This window comes from Rhinolophus hipposideros (assembly GCF_964194185.1).
Source record: "Rhinolophus hipposideros genome assembly, chromosome: 15".
Classification (NCBI taxonomy): domain Eukaryota; kingdom Metazoa; phylum Chordata; class Mammalia; order Chiroptera; family Rhinolophidae; genus Rhinolophus; species Rhinolophus hipposideros.
The window spans coordinates 6,169,248-6,196,786 of NC_138061.1; the positions used below are offsets into that span (position 1 = coordinate 6,169,248).

Sequence of the window (27,539 nt, forward strand, 5' to 3'; positions counted from 1 at the left end):
TCATTCTCCTTGGAGAATTGCAGGGCAGTGTGTGTGTGCCCGCGGTGTGCTGCGTTTCTGGTGCAGAGGCGGTACGTAGTGGGCACTCTGTCCACGGGAGCTGTATTACCAGCTCTCGTTTTCTTAATAAAACTGCCTGTCTGCTAGGGAGACAGAGGGTGAAGAAGGGCTTCTTCCCGTGGCCTGGGGCAGGGGCCCCACCTGCTGGAGAGGGCTGGCCCAGGTCTGCTTTTCTCCCATGGCTACCCCCACGGTCAGTGTGGAGCCGGATCTCCTGAGGCTCCGTGGCTCTGGGCTCCTCTCTCCAAGTGAGTCCAGCCTCCGCCAATGACACATGGCGTCTGGCAGTTTCTTTTTGTGGTAGCCTCCTGCAGATAGAAAGTGAGGGACTTCCGCATGGGTTCTGTGCTTTTTCCAAGTCATCAGACGTTGTGAGAGAGAAGGAGGCGCATTTCCGGACATGGGCCCAACCAGTCACAGTCTTAGGCCAGAGGCTGAGCCCCAGGTACTGCTCTGCCATCGCTGCTCCTCCACAGCTCACCTCACCTGTTGGAGCAACGGGATCCACGTCAAACTGGCTGCGTGATCATTAGTCACTGTAGGAATTGCAGCATCTTGAAGCGATTGTGAAATGTCAGAGTGCGTGTGTGTGTGAGAGAGGGGGGAGCATGTACCCCATGTGTGTGTGCATTTATGTCCCAGGGAAAGAAGGGCGTGAAGGTCCAACGGGGGCCCTCGGGAAGATGCCCCCATTCTGTGTGCACTGAGGGTCTTGTCACTGGGCACTGTGCTGTTTTCTTTGTTTTGTCTTGCTGGTTCGCCGCCTCCTTGGTGCTTTAGCCTTTCCCCCGACACACTGTTCACGACCTGGGGTGGGCTCCAGGGGAGAATAAAACACTCGTGGCCTTTGCCCCTTTCTCCCATCTGTCCCAGGGCCTGGGCCCTCGTAGGGTCAGCCTGGGCACACACTCCCTCCCACCTCTTGTCTTGCGGTTGCCTTGCTGGTGTCTGATCCAGGGAGGCTTGTCCTTTCCCTCATCCTCTCTGCACCAAGGACTGGGTCCTAGAGCCAGCCTGCTGGGGCTCCCATCTTCCCATTTACTCCCCGGTGTGGCCTCGTAAATTTCTGAGCTTCCAATGATGGTAGTGCCCACCCCCCATATTGCTGTGAGGGTTCAGTGGGACGACCCCCATGAAGCTCAGGGAAAATGCTAGCTATACCATTGTTACAGGCTCCACAGCTGCTAGGACACGAGAACGAAACCCCAGAAACGCCCTGACTTTGTTCCCGGAACATGAGATTTCGGGGGATGATGATGGAATTGACGGTTGCTCAACCTCTTGGGTCATTTTTCTATACATGAAGAAACGTCTGTATGGACAGTGATTTGGGGCAGCTCCAAGCCCTGCCATCCCTCTGGGGCCCTTTAGGAGCCCTCAATGTCCCAAGGGCCTTTACCCTTTGTAGTTGGGAATTTTTCCCGAGTAGCTGGTGAGGATTTCTGGGAGCTCTTGGGGGTAGAAATTAGGTCGGGGTTCCATCCTGAATTCCGGCATTTCTGCAGCATCAAGGTGTGGCATGTGGCTGAGGGCACAGGCTTTGAGCACACAGCCAGGGGAGAGCCTGGCCCTGCTGCTGTCCCTCCATGGGACTTTGCCGAGTCAACCTCGGGCTCCCGCATGTAGGTGAGGACGCTGCAGAGCCAATCTTGGGATTAGGTGCTGAGATAGCGGAGGTGAGAGGTTCACCTGGTGCTGGCCCCCAGCATCCACCTCGGCTGGGTACCTTAACTCGACTGCAAGGGCTTCTCGGGCTTTGAGATGCCTTGAGGTGTGGCTGCTATGTTTGCATATCTTGCCAAGCATTTAAACAGTAATGAGCAAAAAGGAAAAAATAGAAAGGGAAAAAAATAAGCCTATCAGGAAACTCACAGTTATGTTGAGGTGTGCCCTTGGGAAAGTCAGTGAAACAGGGACCCGCCCTGACCAACCCTTCTGGAGCGCCGGGCCTCCAAGTGGGAACCGCATGCTGCCTGCACAGGGAGGCCCTGAGCTGGGTCTTTCACAGGCTCTCTGATGACATCAACATCATGGCTCCTATCATGGCTCCAAAAGTGGAAATGACGTGTCCAGAGTAACTCTGCTAGAGAGTGGCAGAGACTCCACTCCTGTGTCGTCTGCAGAGAGTGTGCTCCGGGCCACACTCAGGATGCTCTGGACGGGCCCCCCCACAGCCTCTCGGGAATCTCCTGGCACCTCCAGTGCCCTTCAAGAAAATGTGTCCTGGGTGCCTGCCGCTGGCCCGGAATCTGGACCTTCTCTTGGGGTGCGTTTGGCCTGGTCCTGGTGGGGAACACAGAAGCCCCTCCCATGCAGTCCCCCCCACATGCTCGCAGCCCAGGAGCCCCTGCAGTAAGGGCTCCCCGCCAGGGCACCCATGGAAGCAAAGACTGAAGAGTGCCTTGGGTGGCGGCCCTGAGCATCCAGAAGTCTGGTGAGCACGGCACAGCTTCCCAGAATTTTGCACCCTTCTGACTCCCACTGTTGTCCCTCACTGCAGCTCTGAGGAACTCAGCTCCGAGAGGGGATGAGACCTGCTCAGGTCACCCTCGGGGCACTGGGCAGAGCTGGGACTCCAAGCCTGGTCTCCTGGCCCTGCAACAGTGTTGGATTTGGTTGGAGAGATGGAGCTTACCTGGGTGAGAGAACAGGCCACCCCAGGAGGGGTGCCTGGAGGGCAAGAGTCCCCTGACCCCACTCTGTAGCTAAGTAGGTGTTTTGCCTGCTTCCAGGGAAGATAAAGCCCTCAGGAGACCCCGTCCTCTAATGGGTCCTCTGGACTCAGGAGCACCAGGGCCCCACACACAGCCCCTGCCATTCACCTGTAGCTTGGGGGTGGGGACAGCCAAGCCCAGAGAGGTGGAACTTGCTCAGGAATGTCCCATCACGCCCACTGCCAGCGGGCTTGTCCGTGGCCACCTGCCCTGCCCCGTGGCCACCTGCCCTGCCCCAGCACGCTGGGACATGCTGGCCAAGTCAGGCTGTGCTACGGCTTTTGCTCGCCCCCGCAGGACTCTGGTGGCCGGCAAAGGTCAGCACAGCCTGCTTTTCCCAGCATGCCTGGGTTTCTGCTCTTACAGACCACTGTGGGGGTACATGGGTGCTTCTGGGGCTGCTTACGGCGACGCGGGCCCTCAGCCTCTGTCTTGGTGCTGCCAGGCCCGAAAAGTGGTGTTGAAATCTCTCTGAGCCAGGCCCTGTTTCTAATCTCATTTCAGCCCTGGTGCAGCCCCACTAGGGCAGTTTTTATTTCCCCATTTTATAGATGGGGAAAGAGAAACTCTGGTTGCATAAGGAACCCAAGGTAACACCAGTCCTAGTGGTAGAGGCAGGATTCCACCCAAAATGGATCCTTTTCAACCCTCCATTCAACGCCGGACCCCGTTCTTCTAGGCAACAAGGAAGCAGCGAGCCCTCCAGAGCTCTGCCAGCCAGCCCGTGGGGGCTCCAGGACAGAGGGCGTGGGCAGGGAGGCTTTGCGAGGGCTCTGTGGGTCAGGGGAGGGCACTTTAGCTGGGCTGCGAAGGGAGGGAGAGGTTTATGAAGGGGTGATCCCGGCTGATGGAGGACACTCCCTGGGAGAGCCTGAGTGGGCAGGGGGGCACAGGCCAGGCCAGCCTCTGACCCTGGAGTGAGTGAGGCGTTTGCTCTTCTGGAAGACTGGGGGGGTGAAGGTGCTGGGTCAGGAGTGAGACACGTGAGACATTCGTAAGACCCTGCTTGGGGCAGGGTCTGGTCTGAAGGGGGCCATTTGGAGCCACTGGCGTTGATGGTGTAGTTCTGATTTGGATTTGGTGTCAGGCCTCAAGTGCCAGTAAAGCTGGTGCAGCAGCCCCTCGGGGCAGGGCAGGAAACCCAGGGCTCATGCAGGACGACTCTTTTATTCTAAGCTGGGCCCCACCGGCAGGACTTATCCCAGGACACACTGGTGCGTGGCAGGCTGGGGCCCACATCCCTTCAGGTTCGTCCCGACACCACACTGACTTGAGGCGTCTTTGTCCTCTCCCACCTTCTGCAGACTGCTGGGAGACCCAGAGTCAGTGAGCGACCCTTGGGGACCACCCCTCCTCAGCACAGGAGGGAGACCGAGGCCCAGAACAGAGCAGAGGGCCTGAACCCCCCTCCCAAAGCTGCGCCTAGATCCTATTTCTGATGCCCCACCCTGCGGTGCCCTCCTAGGGGGAACCATTGCCCTTGCACCCCTGACCTTGGACCACGTCACAGCAGGGAGGGTAGCAGATGTTGTGTTCTAGCTTTGTAGCCAATGAGGCACTCCTCTGGATTTGGCGCGGGGACCCTCCTTGGCACCACAGAAGTGAGGGTAGCCGGGCATTTTGTACTGACCCCCGGGGCCTTTTCTCAGGGACCTGGGCAGTGCAGGGTACCCCATGGGTGGTTGGGGCTGGTCCAGTCAGTGGGGAGAGGCCCCGTCTTTGAGGACTCCAGCACGTCCCTACTCCTGAGCCTGCCCCCCATTCTGGCTACATCGAGCGGGTGAGATGCTGGCTGGGTCCTGCCAGGATGCTGGCTCCCAGGAGTTCAGAGGGGTGTGCTTGTGCACTGGGGGGGTTGGCCTTGTCCTAAGATGGGAGTGCTTCAGCAACGGGCAGGGGTTGGGGACTGTTTGCTTCTGGAGTTTTCTGTGCTGAGACCCATTTGAGCAGATAAATCGGCCAGTTGTGTTTCCACAATGTTTGCCGGCCTTTCTTTATGATTTATATTTTATTGTTGGGGAGGAAAGAAGAGATTCCCCCCCCCCCCACCACCACCAAATTGAAAGGAAATCTGACACTTTGAACTTAATCTCTGCTTCTCATCTATTCTCCAGGTGTAGAAATAAGATGACAGGTGGAAATGGGGGCTCCAGGTTCACACGCTCCAGAACTGAAGACACCTGGCCCAAATGCCCACCTTCGCTGTGTGTCGTTACATTCCCGTGGCACCCGGGCTCCCACAGACACGACGGGCCACTTCCCCCAGCCGTTTCTGATAAACAGGTCGCCGCCTCCTGGCAGGGCACAGCGGGGAAGGCTGCTGCTCTTACTGGCCAACATTGGCCCGTTTGGACAAGGCTGGCGCCATCCTGGAGATGGGCCCTGCCTTGGGGAAGCCAAGGTTTGGCGCACAAAGCAGCCCCTACCTTGGCTCACCCACAGTGTTCCTTCATGGAGCAAGAAGCCCCAAACCAGCCCCCGTCAGGCCATGCGAACTCTACACAGTGAGAGGTTGTCCAGGGGTTTCCCCTTTCTGTGTGTGTGAAAAAGCCTTCCAGCCACGAGAAAGAGCCCACGGCTGACTGCCGACGTGCACATGTCTGGCACATGTGTGGCCCCTTTGCAACTCGGGGGGTTGGCCCTTCCTGCTGTTGTCATGTCCTGTGCTTGCGTAAAACCCAGAATTAATTTGGTGATTATTAAGTGCAGAACTTGGGGCTGGTAGGGGTTTTTTGTCTGCACAGTTTTGCAAAGTGCCATTTTTAGAAATGCATAAACCTTGTTCCTGCCAATAAGGGGAGTAGGAAAGTGGAGAAACATCACAATGATTTAATATGGAGGTGGAGGTATTCTCAGTGCCATTAATCTTCTAAACAATTCTGTGACATTGGAGCTTTTATTAGCCTCATGGTACAAATGAGAAACTGAGGCTCAGAAGTGCAGTGATTTGCCAGGGTCCCCCAGAAGACACCCCTGAGCTGGGATTCCAGCCCAGGCTTGTCCAGCCTTTTCAAGACTGCCATCCTTCCCTGATCAGATGCTTTCCCAAGCATGGCCCAGAAGTCAGGAGGTCTGGTCGCATATCCACCGGCTGTGCGACGTGGGGCAAGCCTCATCTCCTCTCGTGGCCTCAGTCTGCCCATCTGCAAAACGAGGTTAATGAACTGGTTGGTGATTTGCTCATTTTCCCAAAAAGGACTCCCTTCTCTGGAAGCCAGAATCTGTAACACAAACGCGGGGCTGCTGGGGTGGAGCTGTGAGGGGTCTCCCTGTGCCCTGACATGGCCCTCGGGGCATGCAGCTCTGGCAGCTGAGCAAGAACCAGCGCCCGCCATCCCCTGTGAGGGCCTGGGACGCACCTTCCGTGCCACCAGTCCTTGCTGCAGGAGTCGTCCCCCGACCCTGCATGCATCTCGGTAGTGCGTTGCCCTTGGCCCCCTGCCAGACCCTTGTGTGCTTTGGAAAGGTCCCTCGACTTTTGTTAGGCAAAGAATTCTCTTCACGCCAAGCTGAGAGTGAGGTGGTTTCACAAGTCCCGTCCTGAGTGTGTGCTGGCCGGAACGTACACCGCAGAAACAAAATGTTTGTTTTCCAATTGTGAGAGTGCCGGGAGGCCCTTTGCCATCGGTCTCCACACCTTCTGTGTTCGGGCAGGCCATCTGCCACCCGGGGGCCTGGTGCAGAAACAACGGGCGCCACAATGTGGCTTGTGGGGTGCGAGCAGAGGGGGGCCTCCAGGCCACTGGGTTGGCCGCTGTTCAGAGGACGTGCAGGGCTCTGGGCCACCAAGGCCTGTTCTTGTCCACAGCACCCGGGGACCTCGACCTCAGGGCTCTGCAGACACACAGGCTGAGTCAGGTAGGGCTGACTGGGTGGGTCCTTCCTTCCTGTCCCCAGGCTGTACTGGGCACCTTCTCTGAGCCGGCCCCTCAGCCAGCCAGTGGGGTGTAGGGTCAGGGCTGTGTGCAAGAGCTTGGGGCCGGCTTCTAGAGGGGAAGATGCAAAACTGGGTTTTAGTGGGAGAGAAGGAGCCTGCCAGTGAATAGGCACTCAGTAAACATCGTGGCCTCTGCAGAAGTGAGTTGAGGAAATGGTGGCACAGGAAGGTGGGGACTTCCTAGTAATTGCCCAGGGCCATCCTTCCACCTCACAGATATTTCCTCCCGCCCGGGCTGTGCAATCCTACAACCTGTGATCTTGAAAGAGCCTCAAGTATCTACTGCCAATCAGGGTGCTCCCTGGGACTTGGAGGCTCCCCGAGGTAACTTTATTTCCTAGTGTCAGGTCTCAGCAACCGGCAGCTGTTTCCCTTATTCCTGAGGACAGGGGAGCAGTCCAGGCTCAAAGGGCTGCCTCTTGTGGGGTCCAAAGGTAAGCATTTCCCAGAAACAGGACAGGCCTTGACACAGGCCTGGGTGGCCAGCCGACCTGCCCTGCCCTGCCCTGTGCAGGAAGTGGAGCTGGGCTGTGGCTAGAGCATGATGATAAGATGCCCAGAATGAAGGGCCGGCCTCCAGCAGCCAAGTGAGATCATCTCAGCACCTGCCAGACCCCATGCTGACCCACAGCTCTGGCCCAGGGCAGCCGTAGGGGGAAGCAGCCCCCCTTCTGACCATTTGGGCTCTGGGGCTTCCTGTGAGAGAGTCCAGCCCCTGTGCAAAATTCACATTTATCAAAGATGGATTAAAGATAGGCCCAAAATATGCTGGTGCCTTTTTCTCTTTTCTGACATAGTTTTAAAAAACAAAACAAAAAAACCACCCCAGGAAACCACATGCCTTGCCGTCTCTGTGCCAGCTTTCAGCATAAACGAGACTTAGAAAATTTCCAGGCCGTTAGCCATTCTCATAGCCTGGTGTTTTCTTGATACTTGGAGAATTCCGTCCCGTGAAAGCGTCTGGGAGAGGAAATGCCTCTCTTAGCCAGAGCCCTAGGCCCAACAACTTCCAGCAAAGCAGCCTCAGGCTCCAGGAAGCATAGGCCAGGTAGCTCCTAAAAATCTGTAACACAGAGGTCTGTAAAATGGGACGTTGAAAGGTGCCAGCCTTGAAGGACAAAGGGGGAAGTGGGGTGCTCTAGCACCCTTCTTCTCTGAGAAGGGGAAGGGCAGGTGTGCCTCGGGGAGGCGTGTTTTGTCCCAGTACAATGCTGAGGGCAAGTCTCACGTTGGCCTTACACTGAGGACACGGACTGACCAAGGACAGGTGTCCCCCCACTCCCTAGCCAACATGAGGCAGGCTGGTTCCGGCAGCTGGACCCCTGATGGGAAGCGATAGCCAGCCTCTGCCCCCAGCCTGGCGCTACTGTGCTGGAAGGAACAGCAGTACAGACAGCAGGGCAGTCGCATGTAAAGTGATTTCACCTCCTTGGGTCACTTCCTTAGAAGCAGAGCCTGAGGTGCGGACTGTGGTCCCAGTGATGGGCTGGGGCGGGAGGCGGGGGCGCTCAGAGAAACCTGGAGGGAGATGAGGGAAGCAGCCCGGAAGGGAGGAGACCCTGAGCTTGAGCCACAGGGAGCTCTGCAGTGTGAAGAGCACCTGGGATCTGGCCCCCCTGAGGCCCTGGGCCTGGCCTTCTCCCTGTGTTCTTGCAGCAGCCTGTCCCTGGCCGGGGGCTGCCCCCTGCCCCCCCCCCCTCACTTTGTCTCTGTCTCCAGGGCTCAGCCAGGGGCCTCCCACCCAGGAGGGTGTAGGAGCAAATATCTGCATAGAAAGTCAGCTGCTTCTGGCTGAGAAGCCCCAGGGAGACTGGCTGGGCTGGGCTGACACATGACCGCCTACAGCTGAGGCCTCGTGGCTCTGATGGAAGCAGCCTGACTTCCAGGGTCTCCGTTTCTAAGCTGCCCCAGACTCTAGGATAGGGTGCTGACCGATGTCTCCAGCCACTAGCCTGAGGCCCCATAATGGCTCCTTCTGAACTTTGTTACCTGGGCAGGCCTTTGCCCACGTAGGCAGCCCATCCCTGGGCCAGGGCTGAGTCTCAAGAGAACAGTGTTCAGGGCGGGGCACTGTTTGTCCTGGAGCAACCATTTCACCTGGAATGATGTGCTCATGTGATGCTTTGAACTTGTTAGCAGCTTTCTCCAGACATCTTTGGGGGCCCATGCAGCGTTCTTCTGGGGGAGCTGAGCCTCTGGGGAGTGAGCTCCAGGAGGGGCTGGGCGGGACCCTGGCTCAGGGCGTGGTAGACGCGGGGCAGCTGCAGGGCCTGGGCGTGGGCTGTGCCCTGAAAGTCATCATGGGGTGGGCTCACGCAGGGATGAAGTCTGGACAGGACACACACTGCTCCACTGTGACCGTCACATTCCTCCATGGCAGGTGGGGTGTGCCACCAGCTGAGGCATTCAGTGGGCAGCTCTTGGTTTTCACTGGAGCTGAGTTTTCAGTCAACAAAGTTTTCAAGGTGACACGGGCTTGCAGCCAAGGAGCAGGTACCTTGAGAACTACTGGGGGGAGGGGCATTCAGTGGCATCCTGGGGTTGGCCTGTGATGACATTCAGCAACCAAACCTTGCACCTTCTGACCCTGCTGCAAAGCAGGAAGGATCCAGGTAGTCCAGACAGCCGGTGGGGGTGGCCCGGGGTGCCCTTTCTCCCACCCCCCATTTGTCAGGAGGGCCAAGGCCCAGAGGTGGAGGAGCTTATCTGAAGCCATGATGCCCATGCCAGGCAGAGCCCAGATCTGTAATAGCCCGTGTGACCTCAGCCCTCTCCAGGGCACACGTGAGGCAAAGCTCTGTCTCTGCAAAGTTCCAGCAAACCAGGGTCCCTGGCACCCTGCTGCTGACATGGCTAATGTTGAACATGATGAGCTCCCAGACACACACTGTCACATTTGCCATAAAGTCGGGCACAAGAGTTTCCCCCACCCCCACCCTCCCCTGCACCTTAGGAAGTTTAACAGACGAAGTCAGGCAGGATGCTGAGCAGGAGAAGGTGAACGCAGACCTGGGAGCACTTCCTGCTCAGGTGTACCGTGCCAGTGCTTCCCACCGTCTTCACGTGGTCGCTCACAGGAGACAGGGACACAGTTCAGGCGTTGAGCATACTGGCTTGCACAGATGTGGGGACCGCCACAGGCTGCGGGCATCAGCGTCTCGGCGTCACCTGTGACCCATTTGTATAGCACACTGGGCTTACCCCAGACGTTGTTTACAACAGGAGTCATTGTCATACGTGAAGTTTTCTTACCCACCACCACTTCCACAAAGCAAATAAACAGACCACCTAGCTGGGAGGGGGGGACCTGGTTCCCGGGGCTCCAGAGCTCCACGGCACCTCCCTTGCACCTGGGCCCGTTTCCTCAGGGCGGCCTGGGCCAGAGAGGCCGCGAACACAGGTGGCGGTGGGGGTGTGACGCCCCTGCCTGGCTGGACCATCTTCTGTCTTTCTTGTGTCCCTACCCAGTTCTCCTGTCCTGGCTCAGGTCTAGGCCACTTGAGACAGTGGCTGGGAGGCGGAACGGGCCTCGGACCCTCCCGCCACAGGCTTCTGGGGCTTCTGCTCACCCAGCGCCAGGTTTGTGTTCTGAACTGGGAACGTCCGTTTTGCATGAATTGCTGTCTGCAGCCCTCTGCTGTGTTGGGGGGTAGGAGGAATGGGCTCCATGCAGACTGGGGCGGGCCTCATGGAACCCCATGGCAGCCAAGTCGGGGGACTCCGGCCAGGCCAGTCCGGTGAGGCTGCCACCTGGGCTCCTGTCCCTGTGCGGGCTGGCGTCTTCTTTCTAATGAGTGGCCCAGCCCTTCTCTCCTCAGTCCCAGTGCCCTTCCCCAGAGCCCCCTCCTGTACCCCAGTCTTCACCTTTCTCAGTCAGTCCAAAGACTCCAAGAAAAGCGAAGCCATCAGAACAGTTTCCTCCGTGGAGTGTCCTGGAATAGTAGGCACGACCATCTTCCTCCACAGAGCGCGTCTTTTATTTTCCGGTTGTCGAGCCCGTTTCTGCAGCTTCTTCCCTTTGACAGCTGGTGCTCATCTCTATTTCAAAGTAACACAAAACACGAAGCTGGGGAAACACCAGGGCCCCGGGGACAGCCTGTGACCTTGGCCTCACAGGCTCGTGGTGCTCCAGGTCCCACCCTCGCCCCCCTCTGCCTTCCACGCATGTCTCCCCAGAAGGGACTGCGTTGGGCCGTTGGTGCCCCTGCCTGTCACAGCCCTCTGTCACGTCCTGTGCCCTGCTGTGAAAGCGGGCAGTTAACTGACTCCACTGGTGCACAGTGCCGCTGAGCACCCTTGGGTCATGTTCAGGCCGCCTGCTCCCCAGGCCGGCCCCACACAGGCAGCACTTGGCGGTTGCAGGGGAGGGGGGAAGCTCTTTTCTTTCTAAACTCAGAGAGCAAGGTTAATAAGCTTTCCATGCAGGATTGGCCATATACGTCGTGAGCCCAGTACAAAACTGAAATGAAGGGCCCTTTTGAAAAACTATTCAGAATTTCAAGATGACAACCACAGAGCATCAAACCAAGCACAGGGCCCTTGTAAGCATGCACATGGAGCCCTATAGGTGGGAGCTCTTGACAGCCACACTCTCTCCCTGGGCCTCACAGGGCCCGTTGCTGGCCTTGTACAGATGAGGCAGCTGAGGCCCAGGGAGCCTGATGGCTGGTGAGCCCGGCCACTCCAGCTGCCGGGAGGCGTCTGCCATCGAGTGCCCATTGAGGGCCCAGGAGCCTTCTCCCACTAGAGAGTCAATATTTCCTGGCCGGGCCCCAGGCTCACATGGAAACTAGCTCCCTGGATGGCTGCAGACGTCAGCTCAGCCCTCCTGACCGCCCCCCCACCTCCTCTCCCCTCATGGCGAGTGGGCAGGGTGGGCATTACGCCCCTTTGTGCAGCAGTGCAGCCTGGCAAGGCTTCCATTTGCGTCAGCAGATTCACTCTGGCAATGTTCTCTTAAGGGCTCAAGAGCCTTCCTTGTCTGCAAAGGCGTGCGTTGGGCACTGTCGTCATGGGGGCCTTGGGTGGCCCCCTTTTCAGTTGAATAGTGTGACAGAGACAAAGAATATTCACGTTACTGAATTTTTCCATGGGTCCTAAATTGTTTCCTTCAGATCAAAATCCTAGAAGTGCAGTTGCCTGAGGGAATTGGGTAACTTTTTATCAGATCACCCTTCAGAAAGGTGGGACGGAGGGCTCTGAGCCCTCCTACCGCCCCCCACAACTGGGTATTAATTAGCAAGCTGTGTTCTTTGTCACTTTGTGAGTGAATGACTAAATTTTGCATTTCTTTATGACCCGGTCTTCCTTGACCAGGGGTATTTCTTAATGCGTGAGTGGTCGATGGCCACTTGCCCAGATGGTGCAGGAGTCTGGGATTCGGGTGGTCTTCCATCACCTGGAGGCCCCATCGCCAGGTAGCCCCAGAGGCCTGGGCCTGGCCTGGTAGGGCGTCTGGTCCTTGGGTTCCGGGAGGGGGGCGTGCCCGAGTGACCTGTGTGTGTGTCTCCCACAGAACTGTCAGACCTTCAGCAGCCTCAGCTGTCTGAGCGCAGGGATGGAGGACTGCGGCACCCACAGCCCCTTCACCCTCCACGTCAGCAGCACCAGGTCCTGGACGGCACTGCTGTCGGCCTCCGCCTCTGGCCCCGGGGGCCGGACCCCCGCCGGGACGCCAGTCCCGGAGCCTCTCCCCGCGTCCTTCGATGACCCCCTGGCCTGCAAGGAGGAGCTGTGCTGTGAGGACTCAGACGGCTGTGCCCCCGACGAGGTCTGTGGCAGGAACGGGGAGCCGGCCATGGCCTGGCGGGACCGCGGGGCTCCCGGGAGCAGCCCTTGCTCCCTGGATGGCGAATTGGACATTGAACAGATAGAGAACAACTGAGGGGGGCGTGGGCCCCTGGTCAGGGGTGGGGGTGCATTAGGATCCACAGCCTCCCTCTAGGCACTAGGTGGGCACTTGAAGGGGGAGCCCCACTCCTAGGCCTGGCAGAAGCTTCCCGGAAGGCGTTGGGTCCCAGGGAGCGAGCCCACCCCCCTCCCAGAGAGGCTGTCCAGGCTGCGGGGGGCCTCGGCCGCTCCCCAGCACAGCAGCCACGGTCCCCGGAACTGCTGGAGCCGCTGCCACTGCTCAGTTTGGGTCTGTCCCCCCGCTTCCCTCGGGGGATGTTAGCCGCGAGCGTCCCGTCACCCCCGGGGCGGTCTCACGGCTGCGCTCTGCGTTCTCTCAGGGGGCTTGGGCTCAGGTCCGTCCAGTGGAGGCACGGCCGTTCTTGGCCTCCTGCTCAGGTTCAGTTTTGGGGAGTCGGCCCCACACTTTCTTTCACTCAGTTTAATTCTGTGCCTTCTCTCCCAGGTCTCCCTGCTTCAGGCTTGGGAAGGTTCAGGAGATGCTTCCTTCTGTAGTAACACCAGACCATTTGGCCTTAATTCCAAGTGTGACAGACAAAGGCCCAGGGTGTGGGGTGGCCCTCCACGTCTGCACTCTCAGAACCCAGAGAACAACTTGGGGTAGGCCATCTTTGTTGGGTAGACGTTTGGTGGATCTCTTGGCTGAAAAGACAGACCCACTTACTTCTCCCCTGCGTGGAGAGCCTGACCCCGTGGCTCTCTGCCACTCTGGGGGCCGCTTTGGCAGCGTTGGCAGATGGCAGCCATTCTCTGTGGCTGACCTGTCACTGAGTGATGAGTTAGTTGGATTCAGGTGAGTGGAGAGATGTCGCCATAAAAGGGCAACCTCTTGAGAGGTCCTCAGGAGGTATGAGCTGTAAGCAGGTACACAAACCCAGGTCCTGTGCATATTTCAGGCGTGGAGGATATCTGCTGGGTACTCGGGGGCACTGGGTCAAGGGTCTGAAGGCCCCTGCAGTGTTCATTGGTGGTGGGGTCTGCTGGCTTTAATCGAGGGGCCCCGTCTGCCGCGGGACAAGCCCAGCTGCCAGCCAGCTGGGGAGCAGAGTGTTTTCAGTTCTGCATCTCTGCTGTGTCCCCCCACCACCTGGAGGCACACGAGCACCCTCCCCAGCTCCTGGCACCCGCAGGCTCCCCACTGGCAGCGGGGACAAGGAGCCTGCCTCCTGAGGTCTCGCTCTCAGGCGGCTCCAATCCAGCCCAGCTGCAGACACGTGCCCTGGGCACTGCTCCCTTGGAATTGGGCTTTTAGCAAGCTCCGCATCTTCTGCAGACAATAGCAATTGGGTCGGCTTATGAGCAAGTGGCTCCTTTTCCCAAAAGGCTAAAAATAACTGGTGCGTACTCTGGAGTTTGCTGACACGAGAAAAGGCACTTCGTAGTCATTCTGCTTCTGCTCTTGTTAACAGCAAATGCCTCGTTGCTGCAGGTTTAGTACGAAAGGGTCTCACTTTTCCCCTAAAGAGAGACCCAACTGGGAAGCTCTACTTAAACCTTCACTTTTTTATATCGTAAGTGTGGTGTCTCAGGTCCTGAATTATAGGTGGCTTTTCCTACAAATCAGCCGTTAAGAGTCTTGCAGAAAACCCCAAGTCAGTGGCCTCGGAGAGGGTGTCGAAGCCTCTGGTTGGAAAGGCTGTGGTGTGTGGGAGCTGGGCAGGGCCTGGGGTGCGACCCGCTTCGCCTCTGGTTCCCACCAAAGGCACATCCCCTGGGGACCCTGGAGAGCCAAACCAGAGAGCTGGTGGCTCTGGGAGACGATCTCGCCCAATCCCCACCTGGCGGGTTGTGGAGGTCGTGTCTTCTTAGCAGTGACCGGAGGAGGTGGGGGCGGTTGTTGGGGGACTTCTGGCAGTGTATGAATTCGGGGTACACACGCTGGTGCCTGGGGTGGGGGGAGGTACTGGCGTCCGGCCCACACCCAGCGTGGCCACAGACGGACCATGGCCTGTAAAACAGTCCTTCCTGTGCAAGAAGAGGCAGGGCCCCATCTCCTGGTCCACAGGACAGTGAGGGCTGGGGGTCCAAGCCAGGATGGGCCTGGGCAGCGGCCCCCAGGTGCCTTTCCTCACAGCTAGGAGGGGAGGCATGTGGCAGTGGGTGTCCCACGTGTCCCGCAGACCCTGCCAGCCACCTACACCCAAGCTGGTCCTGTCGACCTGCAAGCCCTGCCTTGGGGATTTTCAGGCATAAGGGATTCTGGCCCAAAGCAGGGTCTGGCCTTTTGCAGCCCCTCAGGCCCCTCTTGACTGTCATTGCCACACCTAGCCCAAACCCACAGCGCCAGCGATGAGGACAGAGAATGGCCGGTGTCCCTTCTGCTCAGAGGAGAAGGCCTTCAGCTGACTACGTGTTTGTCCTGATGGGAGGGTGCAGACTCCAGGTAGAAGGTACCGCCATCTGGCTGGCACCAGGTCTTCTGGTCTTAGAGCTCCTGGAGGGAGGCAGGCTCAGCCAGCAGGTTCCCTCTGACCCTGTGCCACTGTCCAGAGGCAGTAAGTGGGCTGGCAGACTCATCCCACAAACGCCTCACTTTTGTCGGGGCCAGGCCTTTTGCAGCTGATGCCCATGAAGTCCTGCCTGTGAGGGGAGACTGAGGGAGGGCTGGGCCAGACCACTGCTTATGGGGGAGGGGGGTAAGGAGGGGCTGAAGGACAAGAGCCTTGGCTCCAGGAGAGCTGGGTGGGGAGGAGAGGCTTACTGTCACATGGCATCCCCGCTCACTCCAAAGGAGTGTCCTCTAAAGCCGCCATCTGCCGTGGGGGCCGGGCCTCACTGTTTACAGGGCCGCAAACCCTCTTGCCTTACTCGCAGTGGAGGCCGGGCCTGGCCCAGACCCACAGGCACGCACCACATCTGGGCCACAGGGGAACCTGTTCTGACCATGCATACGGATTTTCATTCTCAGAAAGCCTTACTTTTCAACAAAATTTTTGTAGCAGGAAAGTTTTGTGAATTTGTACTCTGAAAGAAAATTTCAATAAAGGAAAGCTCACATTATATTAAAAAAACAGAAAAATCCAAACGTCCAAATGGGTCTCCCTGTGCGGGCGGGTGGTATGTGATTTCCCACGCCCTGGCTGACGCTGCCCGAGGGGGCGTGCAGGGCACCGCCTGTCTGAGCGGCATTTCAAGCACACTGGATGCCCTGTTGCGTCTCCGTGTCTGCCCACGAGGTTAAGGTGATACACTCTGGCCTCGGGGCCGGTCACCTAAGTGATGACCGCTTCAGGCTCTGCGCCTGGAGTGTGAGCAGCCCTGCAAACAGCAGGGCTGGGCAGGTGCCACCCAGACTCGCTGCTCCCGCGTGGGCAATGGGGCTGCCTCTTCCTACAGCCACACAGTTGGTCAAGCCCCTCCCGTTAGCGCCAGTCACAGAAAACCGCGCCTCTTTAAAGAGAAAAAGATTTTTTAAAAACCCCAGACCGCAGCAGAGACCTTGTAGCCTAGGTAGGATAGTCTGACCTTCTAGCATCGTCTCTTTGGCAAAGAAATTGTGTTTCCAGTGCGTGGGGGGGTGTCCTGGGGGCTTGGTGACAGCGCGTAGACTGTTTCTGGGGCTGTAGCGTGCTTTCCCGACATGGACGTATTTCAGGAAGGGTGGTGGCCAGAGCACGTGGGGTTGGGCCAGGCCCCCACCCGGGGCAAAGCAACCTGTGTGCCGAGGTGGCCGTGTCTGTCCTCACCTCCACCCACCGCAGCCTATCCTCCACGCAGGCCACAACTGTCTTGCACTAGGAGCCGCTCTAGTCTCTCAGGAATTTGCTTGTTACTTTTACTGTGTAAATAAAGCTTCCTGGTTCAATATCCAACCGATGGGAGCTGGCTGTGTGGTTTCTGTTGGGTGTGGCTAATCGGCAGGTCCCCCTTCCGCCTATGGCAGGGGCAGAGCCTGGCTCCTTCTGTCCCCTCCGAGCCTCAGGGTCAGGTCCGTAAAATGGGGGTAGCAGACCATCTCAGAGCTGTCGAGAGGCTGGCTATGTGAGCGACTGTGGGGGAGGGGAGGGCTGACCATGGCTGGGCCGTGGCTCTGGTCATGGGGGACCCCACTGGAGGCAGTGTGTGTGTGTGGGTGTGTGTATGTGTGTGTTCGGGGTGGAGGGGCTCGGCTCCTCGCTCTGGCCAGGAACCCCAGGACCGCAGACTTACCCCTCTCTAATTTCCAAGTCCGGATGGGTGGAGGAAGCTGACTTTCACAGAACGCGCGTGGGCACATCAGCTCAGCCCTCAGCAACGCCAAGGCAAGGCCACATGGCCGTTTGCTCCAGGTTGCGCTGCTATGTGGACTGCCAGGCCTGGCCCGGAGCCCTGCAGGACCGCCTGCCCACCCGGGTACCCAAGGGGGTGGCATTGGCTGGGCCCACGTCACAGAGGACAGGATGGCTCACCCCTGTGCTGCGTGGGCCTCGGACACCGGCGCACGCAGTTCTGCCCAGAGTGGGCTCAGGGCACACAGTTGGGGAGCGCTGGCTAACTAAAGCTCAGGAGACCAGGACATTTACAGCCTGAGGACAGGCGTGGAGGCTTATGTATTTGCGATGCCCTGACGTTTGCTCACGTAATCCGACCATCGAGTTTTGCTCAGAACATGTACTGGGTCCTGAATACGCCCCTCTGGATCGAAGGTTGTCAGACTCGGCCTGTTTTCTGTTTAGCACCAGACCTCCTGTCAAACAAAATGGTCTGTGAATATCTAGTTCGTGAAGCAGGTGAAGGAAGGGTGCTGCGGCTGCAGCCGGGGGTGAGGGGAGGCCCCACCAGGCAGCCTTGTAGCACCAAGGCCCAGGGACCCAGCCGCAGGTCCCTAGGACTGACAGAGCAGGGACCAGGGCAGGCTCTGCCCAGCACAGTGGCCCCCACATGTTCCCCACCGGAGGACACCTTGCCAGGTTGAAGAAGGTCCTACTTCTGGACAGCACTGTCATCCAGCGTGGCCCTGGACGGAGCTCCAGCCCCTAAGTGGCCCTTACCGGCCCCCCTCGGATGACGTCCCTGACTGGGCTCCAGCATCTGCTCCAGCTCAGCTCGCCCAGCTATGGCCATCTGCTTCTTGCTCTGGTGTAGCCCCCACTTCAGGGGAAGCACGTGGCCACTCCCTCCTGCCCCTCGAGATTTGCTGGAGGCAGGACACTGCCCCCGGCACAGGCTCTGGGCACAGGCTCTGGGACGTTTGCTGGGCAGCAGCTGCACCCCGCCCTGCAGGTGGGTCCGGCCCCGCTTAACACTTGGGGGCGCTTACATGAGAGAGTCAATGCAAAATAACTGCAGTACCACCCGAGACATACAGTATAACCCAGATCGTGTTAAAAACATCCATCTGCCCATGGTAAGAGGGCCGAGAGGAAATGCCCCAAATATTAACAGTGGTCAGACTCTGCGTGACTTGGTTTTTTATGCTTTTCTATTGAATTTCCTATAGCAATACATATTGCTTTTATAATCTAAAAGAAAAATATAAAGTTAAGGAAAAATGAGGGGCGGACGGGTGTCTCAGTTGGTTAGAGCGTAAGCTCTGGGCAACAGGGTTGCCGGTTCGATTCCCACGTGGGCTAGCAAGGTGCGCCCTCTGCAACTAGAATGAAGTCAATGAGCTGCTGCTCAGCTCCCGGGTGGCCAGATGGCTCAGTTGGTTGCAGCACAGGCTCTCAAGCACAAAGTTGCCGGTTCAACTCCTCGAGTCCCACAAGGGATGGTGGGTTGTGCCCCCTGCAACTAAGATTGAACACAGCACCTTGAGCTGAGCTGCCGCTGAGCTCCCGGATGGCTCAGTTGGTTGGAACGCGTCCTCTCAACCACAGGTTGCCGGTTGAACTGCGCCCTCCACAACTAAGATTGAAAGGACAACAGCTTGACTTGGATGGAGCTGATGAGTCCTGGGAAAAACACACCACTATTCCCCAATAAAAAGTCCTGGAAATACACACTGCTCCCCAATAAAGTCCTGTTCCCCTTCCCCAATAAACTCTTTAAAAAAAAGAAAAAAGAAAGGAAAGAAAAAATGAGATCCCGCAAAGTGCGTGATATGTTTAGCATCTAAACTAGGACGATTCTGAGAGAGGAGGCCCGAGCTATGGACAATCGCGCTAGGGTGGGAGGTGGACCTGTGAGCACAGGGGCCCTTCCCTGCATCCCCACTTCTGTGCCCTTCCCACCTGCCCACCCTGCGAGGGGTGGGAACGCCCAGCAGGAAGGGACTCGGCCCTCCTGAGTCTGAGGGACCTCGTTCAGCCTGATCTGGAGGAGAGGAGAGCTGACGCCAGCCGGCGGGGCAGGTGCACACCTGGTGCTGAGGCCCAGACTCCCCGGCCTGGCTCCTGCCTCATCAGCCCTGAATGCCAGCTCCACTGCAGCCTGAGAGCTGTCTGCCCTGCTTGGGGGCATGGAAGGAGGGTCTGCAGCAGGCCAGGACGGACCTGGACGGACCCAGGGTGAGGAAGGTCCTACTTCTTGGCAGCACTGTCACCTCGGGTGGCAGCAAATCAGGTCACCATCCCCAGCCAAGGGACAGGGCACCTGGAGTGGCCTGGTCCCTGGCAGGACTCAGTGAATGCCTGCTAAGGAAAGGATGAGGTCGCTGACGCCCCAGGGTTACACGCTGCCCCCCAATTATAGGGCCAGACCTCAATTCCAAAGAACATTTTGTCCCTCAAGGGAGGACACGTGCGCCACCCCACAGGATTGTGGAAGGGATAGAAAAGGCATGGCTGCAGGATCAGACGTTGATTCATGCCTCAGCTCTGCCCCTACCCAGTCAGCCTGTAGGCGAGTTGGCGAGGCCCTTCCTCTCTGCACCTTAGTTTGCTTATCTGTAAAAAGAGATGACATCACCCGCTTCACTGACCCCACAGCTTGGGGAGGGGCTGCCGTGTCCTCTGCCCAGACACAGCAGGGGCCTGTGACACCCTCCCTGTCCCCACTCCTGGGCAGCAGCTTGCCAAAGGCAACCCCACTTCTCACGGAGAGAACACCAGCCTCCTGCCTCTGGAGGGGCGCTGCCTGGCTGCAGAGGGCAGCACACAAGGACAGCTGCGAGGAGGGGGAAAGAAGGAAAACGAGCAGAAGGCTGAGGGCTGTCCCCACGCAGTCGTCCGCCGTGCCCTGCTGAGCTGCAGCCCTTGTGCACCTGCTGACCAGCCACCAGCCGGGCCACCACGTGGGTCCCCAGCAAGCTGTAATTAGGGGACTCGATCAAAGAGCATATTTTCTAGTTCATAGGCCAACGCTCCTCCTCCCTCGCAGGCCAGTGACACCAGCCTGGTGGCCTCCCATCTTGATGAAAAGAGCCACCGCCGGGCCCTCCTAATCCTGATCGAATGATGGCTGGTCAGCAGGTAAGGCCTGGGGACCGCAGGGAGTCCAATGTTCGATCGTCTTCGTCTGCCTTTGTTTCGTGGAAATCCTGGCACAGAGGACCCAGGACTTCTTTAATGAACCGTTATCTCCCAAGATTGATTTGGGGAGAAATAGCACAATCAAGTTATCTGTTCAGCTGATTGATTGTGAAACCTGAACAGGGCGGTGAGGGAATTAATGCATGGCTCCTCACCGCTGGCCCTGGGGCTGACCTGGAGGGAAGGCCGGCATTTGTCCCCGGTCCACCTTGTCGCCTTGGAACCTAGGGCAGTGCACTGTCCCCTCGCTCTGTTAAATGAAGGGGTTGAGGCAGGTGAGATGTCTCAGGGCCTGGCAGGCCCTCTGCTGTTCGGCGGTTCCAACCCCTGGCAGGACCAGGGAGCAGGCTGCGCCCCTGCGCACTGCCTCCCAGCCCACAGCCCTCAGCAGTCGAGGCCCCAGTCAGCTGCAGATCAGGCTCGTTTATTTAACCGTTAGTTTCCTCCTGCACGCACTGGGGATGACACAAGTCTATCAAGTTGTAGCTCCAAAAAGTACCCTCTGTGCCTGCGACCTTGATCCCAGAGGTTAACATTCTTGCTTTATAGAACGTGGCCTTCCAAGTGCCCTTGGAGCTGCCCCGGCCTTAGGCTCCAAAGGTGACTTCTGGGGACAGGAGAGGGGGCGGGCTGGCATTGCGTGGGGTGGGGGAGGGCAGGGTGCTAAGCGGCCACTCGGGCTCTGGGTGTGGGTGGGGATCGCTGCGCAGTCTCAGCTCAGCTGCACGGACTGCACGAGAGGCTCGTTTCCACCAGGCTTCTTACTAAATGCTAAGCGTGTTTGATAAAGAGGCAGTGGGCAAACGGCCCTGGTCCAGTTAGGTGGAGCACTGACAGGCCCAGGTACACAGGGGCACGTGCACCGGGACCTTCCCAGAGCACCTCCGGCCACGCCCGGAGCCTGTCCTTCTCTGCAGGTGTGCTCCACTGTCCTGACTTCACTAGGGCAGCACAGGCAGGCCACCAGGAAGGGGACACACTCTGCCCGGGAGACTGGGGGACATGACTGGGGGGAGAGTGGAAGGGCTCGGCAGGGGGAGACGGACGAAGGGCTGGCCAGGCTCAGGCCCCGGGGCAGGACAGCCCACAACTGTCAGGCTGGTGCCCTCTTGCCTGCCTGTAGAGGGCGAAGGGGGGGGCTTTGGGGGTCCAGGCACTGGGGGAGGGGCGGCAGGAGGCTGGGGGCCCCCCAGGCCCGTCACTTGTCTGCGTGCTGCAGCAGCAGGTCCACGGCCTCTGCGAGGTTGTCCACATACCCATCAGCCTTCACTTCTGGATGGCGCTCGTCACTGGGCCTGCAGAGCGGGGCAGTGGTCAGTCAATTGGCGACCCCATGCTGACTCCCCTGAAGCCGCTCCCTTCCAACATCTAGCACGGCCAGGTCAGGCAGCCTGTGACCAACAGCTGCCCCCCTCCCTCCCCCAGGACACACGCACCTCCCTCCTGACTGGTCCCTCCACCTGGAGGCCCCCCCAGACCACGTCCCTGCTCAGCGTCCTGTGGTGGAGTGACCACATCACACTCTTGACAGCGGGGCCATGAGCTTGACTGTGATCTGAGCTCCTTCCTGCCCAAACCCAGGTGGCCCACATGCCACCTGGTCGGTGCCCTCTGAGGCCACTCCTGTCTGGGCTCCTGGCAAAGCCGCTCTCTGGCTGGGAGTTTGGGGGGAGAACTGCCCGAAGCTTTCACACATTCCCTAGATCTGCTGAAGTCCAGCTGGCGGCTGAGAACAAGCATGTGATAAATGCTGACACCTATGGACCCCACATGGGGACGTTGTGGGGGAGGGGCTGTGGGCTGACTCCTGGAGTGGAGTGGGGCTCCAGGTGACACGGGAGGTGGAGGGGAACTGGAGCTCAGGATGGGCTTCTGGGTACAAGCGTCTGGACAGTAGGAGAAGCTGGGACCTTGTCCCGGGGGCCACGGGCAGCCTGGGGGGCTGTGAGCTGGAGAGTTGGGTCCTGCTGACCAGAAGGCCCCTCCCCAGTACTCCTGGGCTGGATCTTGGCAGGAATGGGGGCCCCCTCTGCAACCTCACACAGCGAAGAGCCCGCGGCTCCCATCCCCCCAAGGTCTGACCGCGCCCTCCCAGCAGACAGGCCACCACCTCAGAAGCTCCCGCCCTGGCCTGGAGTGATGGAAGTTGGTTTTGACAACATCCTAAAAGCCAAGCTTCACTTTGAAGGGTCTGGTTTCTGCAAAGCACGTCACCCTAAAAGGTCTGTCATGAGCAAGGGTACCTCTTCCTCTAAAGAGTTTTCAGCCCAATGGGGGCCACCTCCCCATGGGGCTGCTGAGGACGGAGGAGGAGCAACCAGCAGCCTTGAGTGGGGGACACCACGAATGATTGAGGGCATCGTTCTCTGGTTCCCGAGTGTGGCCACCCTGCAGCTCATGGGTCAACATGCTCACGGACAGGCACCCACAGGGTGTGCGACTGACCCCCCCCCCAAACGTGAGGCCCCACACCATGAGCCTTGGGGCAGACCAGGGACGAGTACACAGGGACCCTGCCCACCACCCACCGATCAGCAACTCAAGCCGTCAGACATGCACCATCTAGTGAACGTGGGAATTTACGTTATCCTGCATCAGTGCCAAAATGCGTACTTGTCACTCTCAAAAGGTAGCACGGCCACTGCGGAAAACTGTTGGTACGTACTTGTGACCCAGCCATGCCACTCCTCGGTATGCACACCACAAAAGTGCTCCATGTTCACCAAAGACATGTCTAGCATGTTCAAAGCAGCTCTAGTTGTAAAAGCAAAAAGACGAAAGCTGCACACACGCCCCTCAGCAGGACAGGGGCAGCTGTAGTGGCAGCACAGTGGGGTCACCGCACTACAAAACACCCAGACTGCATTACTCCACGCTGCAGTGTCTGTCCAGCGTCCCCCATGACGGGCACAAGAAGCCTGGCTCACGGGACCCACACTAGATGACCGGCTCATACCAAGTCCAGGAACAGGCACAACCAGTCTGTCCAGTGCAGGGTTCGGAAGACGGTTACTCCTTGGAGGATACGAAGCTGACAGGAGAGGCCTGGCACAGGTGTTCAGCACCGTTATGGTGACGATTGAGAACTCTGCAAGCGGTCAGGGAGCAACTGTGTGCTGGGTCAGGGCGGGGGCTGCGCAGGGAGATGGAGTAGGACACACAGACGGGACCCACAGATACACATCAGTCTGTGAGGTACAGGGTAGACTGAGTGAGTGTGTGTGTTGGGGTGGGGTAGCTATGGGCACTGGAATGGGAGGGGCAGGCAGGCAGGACATCCCAGCAGCCTGAAGGAAGTGGCCAGCGGCTGGCTCCAGCGCTGTGGCCCGGCCCCTGCTCTTGCCTATGTGCAGAAGGCTTGAGTCCCTTGTGGTCCCGGCCATGCCCTTTTGGGCTCCCCTCAGCTACCCCTGGGGCCTGAGGGCAGCTCTGAAGCTCCAGTCACAGACATGGTGGGGGTGCTCCTGCCTCCACTTAGAAGGGGGCTGTCGGGGGAAGTGGGGTGGCCAGGCAGGCTTCAGGCTGTGCCTGCCCAGGTGCCGACACGCTTGCCCTGCTCTGTGACCCCTCCCACCATGCCCCCAGATCGCCAGCTCTTCTCTCCACAACAGTGAGGTCAGAAAAGGAACAAAACTTCTCCCAGCAAACACCCCCACCCCGATTCACCCCCAAGTCCCTGGGCAGCTGGCCCTCCTCAGATACCTTCACGGGACCCTCGGGTCAGGTTTACTGTCCAATGAGGAAACAAATCCCCCATCAAAGAAATGCTCTGTAATGAGATTCTAGCCAGCCCTGTTCAGCATACGGTACCTAGCCGAATGGCGTGCATGGCTAATTATGTTTAATTACATATCATTTAAATTCGAGAATCCATTAAAAGAAAGGATTGCATCAGCAGCCGGCCACTGTTTGCCAACACGGAGGAAATCGTGAACTTTTATGTCTCAATTACGTGACTCTGCTGTGGGCTGCGGCTCTCAGGGAGGGACTCGTTCTGGGCCCACCCAAAGGCCCAAAGGCCCAGAAGCAGCTACACTTGGCCCAGTGGACCCCACTCCATGCTGGCCAGTGACCTGTGACCCATGGAGCCTCAAAGACTGCACACAACGGAGGCTGAACCAAGAAAACCAGCAGACATGCCCTTGGCAGTGGAACAGAGCAGAGAGGGTGACGGGGAAAGGGGCCAAGAGAACCCACTGGCCCTGCCAGGACAGAGCACGACATGTGGGGCAGGAGGAGAGGAGAGCTGGGATGGGGTGGGGATGTTGGGGGAAGAGACAGACAGACAGACAGAGAGACCCAGGGCTACACACACAGAGGAAGAGAGGAAGGAGGGAAGAAGGGCAGCATGACAGAAACAGAGGGAGGGAGGCAGGGAGGGAGGGATGAGAAACCAAATCAGGGAGACAGGAAGAGAGAGAAAACAGAAAAAGAGAAAAGAAGGTGGGAGAAGAGAGCAGGAGACAGAGACACACGGAAGGAGGGGGAGCAGAGAGAGGGTGAGAGGGCAGTGTCCCACCAAGGGCAGCAGGCTCCTCTCGGCTCTCCTGGGCTCCCGTGGGTGGGCCCTCTGTGCACAGCAGCCTTGAGTGGGTCCCACTGCCCCCGTTTTGGAGTTGGAAGCGGAGACACAGAGCTGTGACGTGTCAGCAGGACCAGGAGGTTGACCAGGAGCCAGCATGGCTTCCACCCCCTTGCTGAGTTGGGCCCCTTTCCAAGGGTACAGTGGGGCCTTCTGCTGAAGTCTGTCCCTGGGGCCTTCTGCTGAAGTCTGTCCCTTCCCCTCTTTCTTCCCGTCCTCTGGCTCCTCCCTCCCTCTTCTGCAGCCCCCGCCTCTCCCTGTGTAAACTCTGCGGTGGCTGCCTGTCACCCATGTCACAGCCCCGTTCCTTAGCAGAGTCGAGGAGTCTGTCCTAACGAGGTGTCCTCCACACGCCAGCCACCCAGGGGCCAGGGCCTGCTGCTCTTCAGACCTCACGGCTCTCCCACACCTCTGTCCATACTCTGTCCGGGAATAGCATGATCACTAGGTCCTGCTCCACCTGCAAACTCCTACTCATCCTTCAGGACCTCACCCACTTGTTCTCACGTCCAACTCTACGCTCCATCCCACAGGGTGAGTTGCTCTCTTTTTTGAGCACAGCGCTTGCCCCCTGCCCCACCCCCCATTCCATTCTGCTGGTGCCCCGCTGATGTGGGCTGCCTAGAGGGCGGGGCCAGGCTTCGTGCCCTGGGTGGTCACCCACACAAGCCTGGCCCAGCACAGGCACCCAGGAAGTGTCTGCTGTCGTGTGAATGAACAAAGGCCCTCACCCGGGCAGGGTGCTGCCTGTCATTAGCCATTCCTCCCCCTCATGTCCTGTGAGCCGAGGGAAGGAGGGAGCCACCGAGGAGAGGACAAGGCCAATTTGTGCGTAGGCCTGGACAGCGTTACAGGGATCGTCTTTGTACCAGCCGAAGGAAAATGGTGGCCGGATTTCCCGGCAGGAGCCCAGCAAGGTCCGTCTCCACGCCGCCTCCCTCTCGCGGGCCCACAAGGGCCAGCGCCTCCTCCCTGGCTCCACCCACAAGGGACACAGGTGCAGCATCTCCCTGGGGTCTCCAGGCGTCAGTGCCACCTCCCCACCTGGGTCTGCTCCAGGGCAAGGCCCCCCAGAGGCTCCTGAAACCACAGGCCTCAGCATTGATCACATGCTGGGAGGGACATGCGTCCTTGTCCCCAGTTGTTTGGAAAGGACCAGCCACAACCCTGGTGGCTGAGGGCCAGGCCCTGGGGGTGGGCTGGCCAAGCGAATTCAGGGAACTGGACCTGGAGGGTGACACCATTGAGAATGACGCCAACTCGGGCTGTGCTGACGAGTTTGGAAGAAAAAGACAGAGGACGTCACGTCCCGGGGCCAGAGGTGAGAGGCAGAGCTAGGGGCCTCTTTCCACCTGAGCCCCAGGAGTCCAAGACCCAGGGGCCTGCGCAGTTGTTTATAATGGGGTTTGGGCCAGAGCGTGGCCTCCTGCAAATACCCCGAGGATGCTGCCCGGAGATCCGCCTCCACCCGCCTTCGTCTATGCTTTTCTGGGGGCTGATGACGGGGCTCCCACCACTGCCTGTGGCCCAAACATGAGGCCTGTGCCACAGGGCTGCCCACTGTCCACCTGCTGGCCCAGGACGTGCACTGTCAAGATAGCAGCTTGCTGGGGGCCCAGCGGGGCAGTCATTGACCTCCTGGCCTGAGCTGGCTTCAGGCAGGTGCCCGAGGGTCAGTGGTCAGTCATCGTGGGGTGGCTGGGAGGGCGGAGTCAGCCACAGATCTCAGATGGGTTGCTTCTCCTCTGTCCCCTGGGCCAGTGGGGGACCTGGGTGCCTCCGAGAAAGTACTGGGTCCTGCTGCTGACAAAGAAACTGACATGGGAGCTCCTCGTGCCTTTATCCAGCCAAGGTCTGCTGAGCGCCTCCTTCCCAGGGACCCCGACCTGGGAGGTCCCACAGGCCATCCTGCCTGCGTTCCTTGGTCGTGGCTGAGCCTGGTCGCTCGCTCCAGCCTCAGACGCCCATCCTCACTCAGAGACCAGCTCAGCCCTCAGGCCTGGGTCCCCTATCTCGTCCACCGGGCCCTCAGCTCCCCTGGCCCCCAAGCCCCACCTGGGGACCCTATAGTCTGAGGCACCTCCTGTCACTGATGGCAAGGACCCTCCCGCCCTCCCTTGTCCAACCAGCTTACACAGACAGAGGCCACTGCTTTAAATTCATTCAGGGAGAAAATACCGAAATAAAAACCCAAGCCTAAAGAGTCCTTGCCTCAGGCCACCCTGAGGCCCACAGCTTCCCAGTCAGGAAAGAGAATGGGGACACGCTTATGCAGGCTGGGACCTCCCCTGAGGTAGAAGGTTCAGGTGTCCGGGCCTCCCCTGTCTGTCTGCTCCTCTGTAACAGGTAGAGAGTTTGGGAGGGGGAAGAGGTAACCCTCCCCCGGGTTACCCTCCCCATGCAGTCTTGGTGCAAATGAGAAAGCAGAGGTGTGCCCTGGGTGACAGGCAGTCTGAACCACTCCTGAAGCCTTCCTCCCACCCAGGGAGAGCCAGGCCCCTCAGGGAACTAACAGTGGAGCCTGGAGTCTGACATCTGTGGGTCAGAGGACGGGGCATCATGGGTGCTCAGCCAGGGTGGTCACCTCGAATAGAAGGTGCAAGGTCACAGGCAGCTCTGTGTGTGATGATAAGGGACCCCAAATCACCCCAAGACTGTCCCCCCAGCCCTGGTGCCCCTCCCAGGAGCTATGGCTTGCTATCCCCCTTTCTTTCTGCCTCTGCTTGTCAGAGGAGCTAAAGGTGGGGTAGGCTCCCATGCCCACCAATGGGGAGACACACCCTCCCTGCATGTGCACGTGTGGGCTGCCGTGGGCTCGGGGTGCCACCCAAAGAGAGGGGAAGGTGGTATTATCTGTGTTTCCTGCCTCGAGCCTTGGTGGTCCCTATGTTTTTCCTGGGAGTCTGACCCCATCCTGACATGGTGGTGGGCTAGGGCGAGGGGCA

The 27,539-nt window shown here is 58.9% G+C and overlaps 2 protein-coding genes and 1 long non-coding RNA gene across 6 annotated transcripts in view; 1 reads left to right on the forward strand and 2 right to left on the reverse strand.

Annotated features, from left to right (window-relative positions):
• The window catches only part of FAM53B (family with sequence similarity 53 member B), a 112,287-nt gene extending 95,857 nt beyond the window's left edge, over positions 1 to 16,430 (forward strand). For both annotated transcript variants that reach the window (XM_081074257.1, XM_081074256.1), the window contains exon 5: positions 12,227 to 16,430. In XM_081074257.1, coding sequence (XP_080930383.1) covers positions 12,227 to 12,595 — 369 coding nt within the window. In that variant the 3' untranslated portion in view covers positions 12,596 to 16,430. The remainder of the gene's footprint in view (positions 1 to 12,226) is intronic.
• On the reverse strand, positions 5,658 to 11,565 carry LOC308508070. Its single transcript, XR_013994986.1, has 3 exons — positions 10,576 to 11,565; positions 9,721 to 9,879; positions 5,658 to 5,917 (listed from the first exon to the last, which is right to left on the reverse strand). It is a non-coding gene; the product is annotated as an uncharacterized lncRNA (long non-coding RNA).
• Positions 16,431 to 17,997: 1,567 nt separating the features above from the next.
• The window catches only part of LHPP (phospholysine phosphohistidine inorganic pyrophosphate phosphatase), a 116,136-nt gene continuing 106,594 nt past the window's right edge, over positions 17,998 to 27,539 (reverse strand). The window contains exon 7 of one of the 3 annotated variants that reach the window (XM_081074259.1): positions 17,998 to 21,307. In XM_081074259.1, coding sequence (XP_080930385.1) covers positions 21,211 to 21,307 — 97 coding nt within the window. In that variant the 3' untranslated portion in view covers positions 17,998 to 21,210. The remainder of the gene's footprint in view (positions 21,308 to 27,539) is intronic. The other 2 variants (XM_081074260.1, XM_081074261.1) reach the window with 2 other exon arrangements.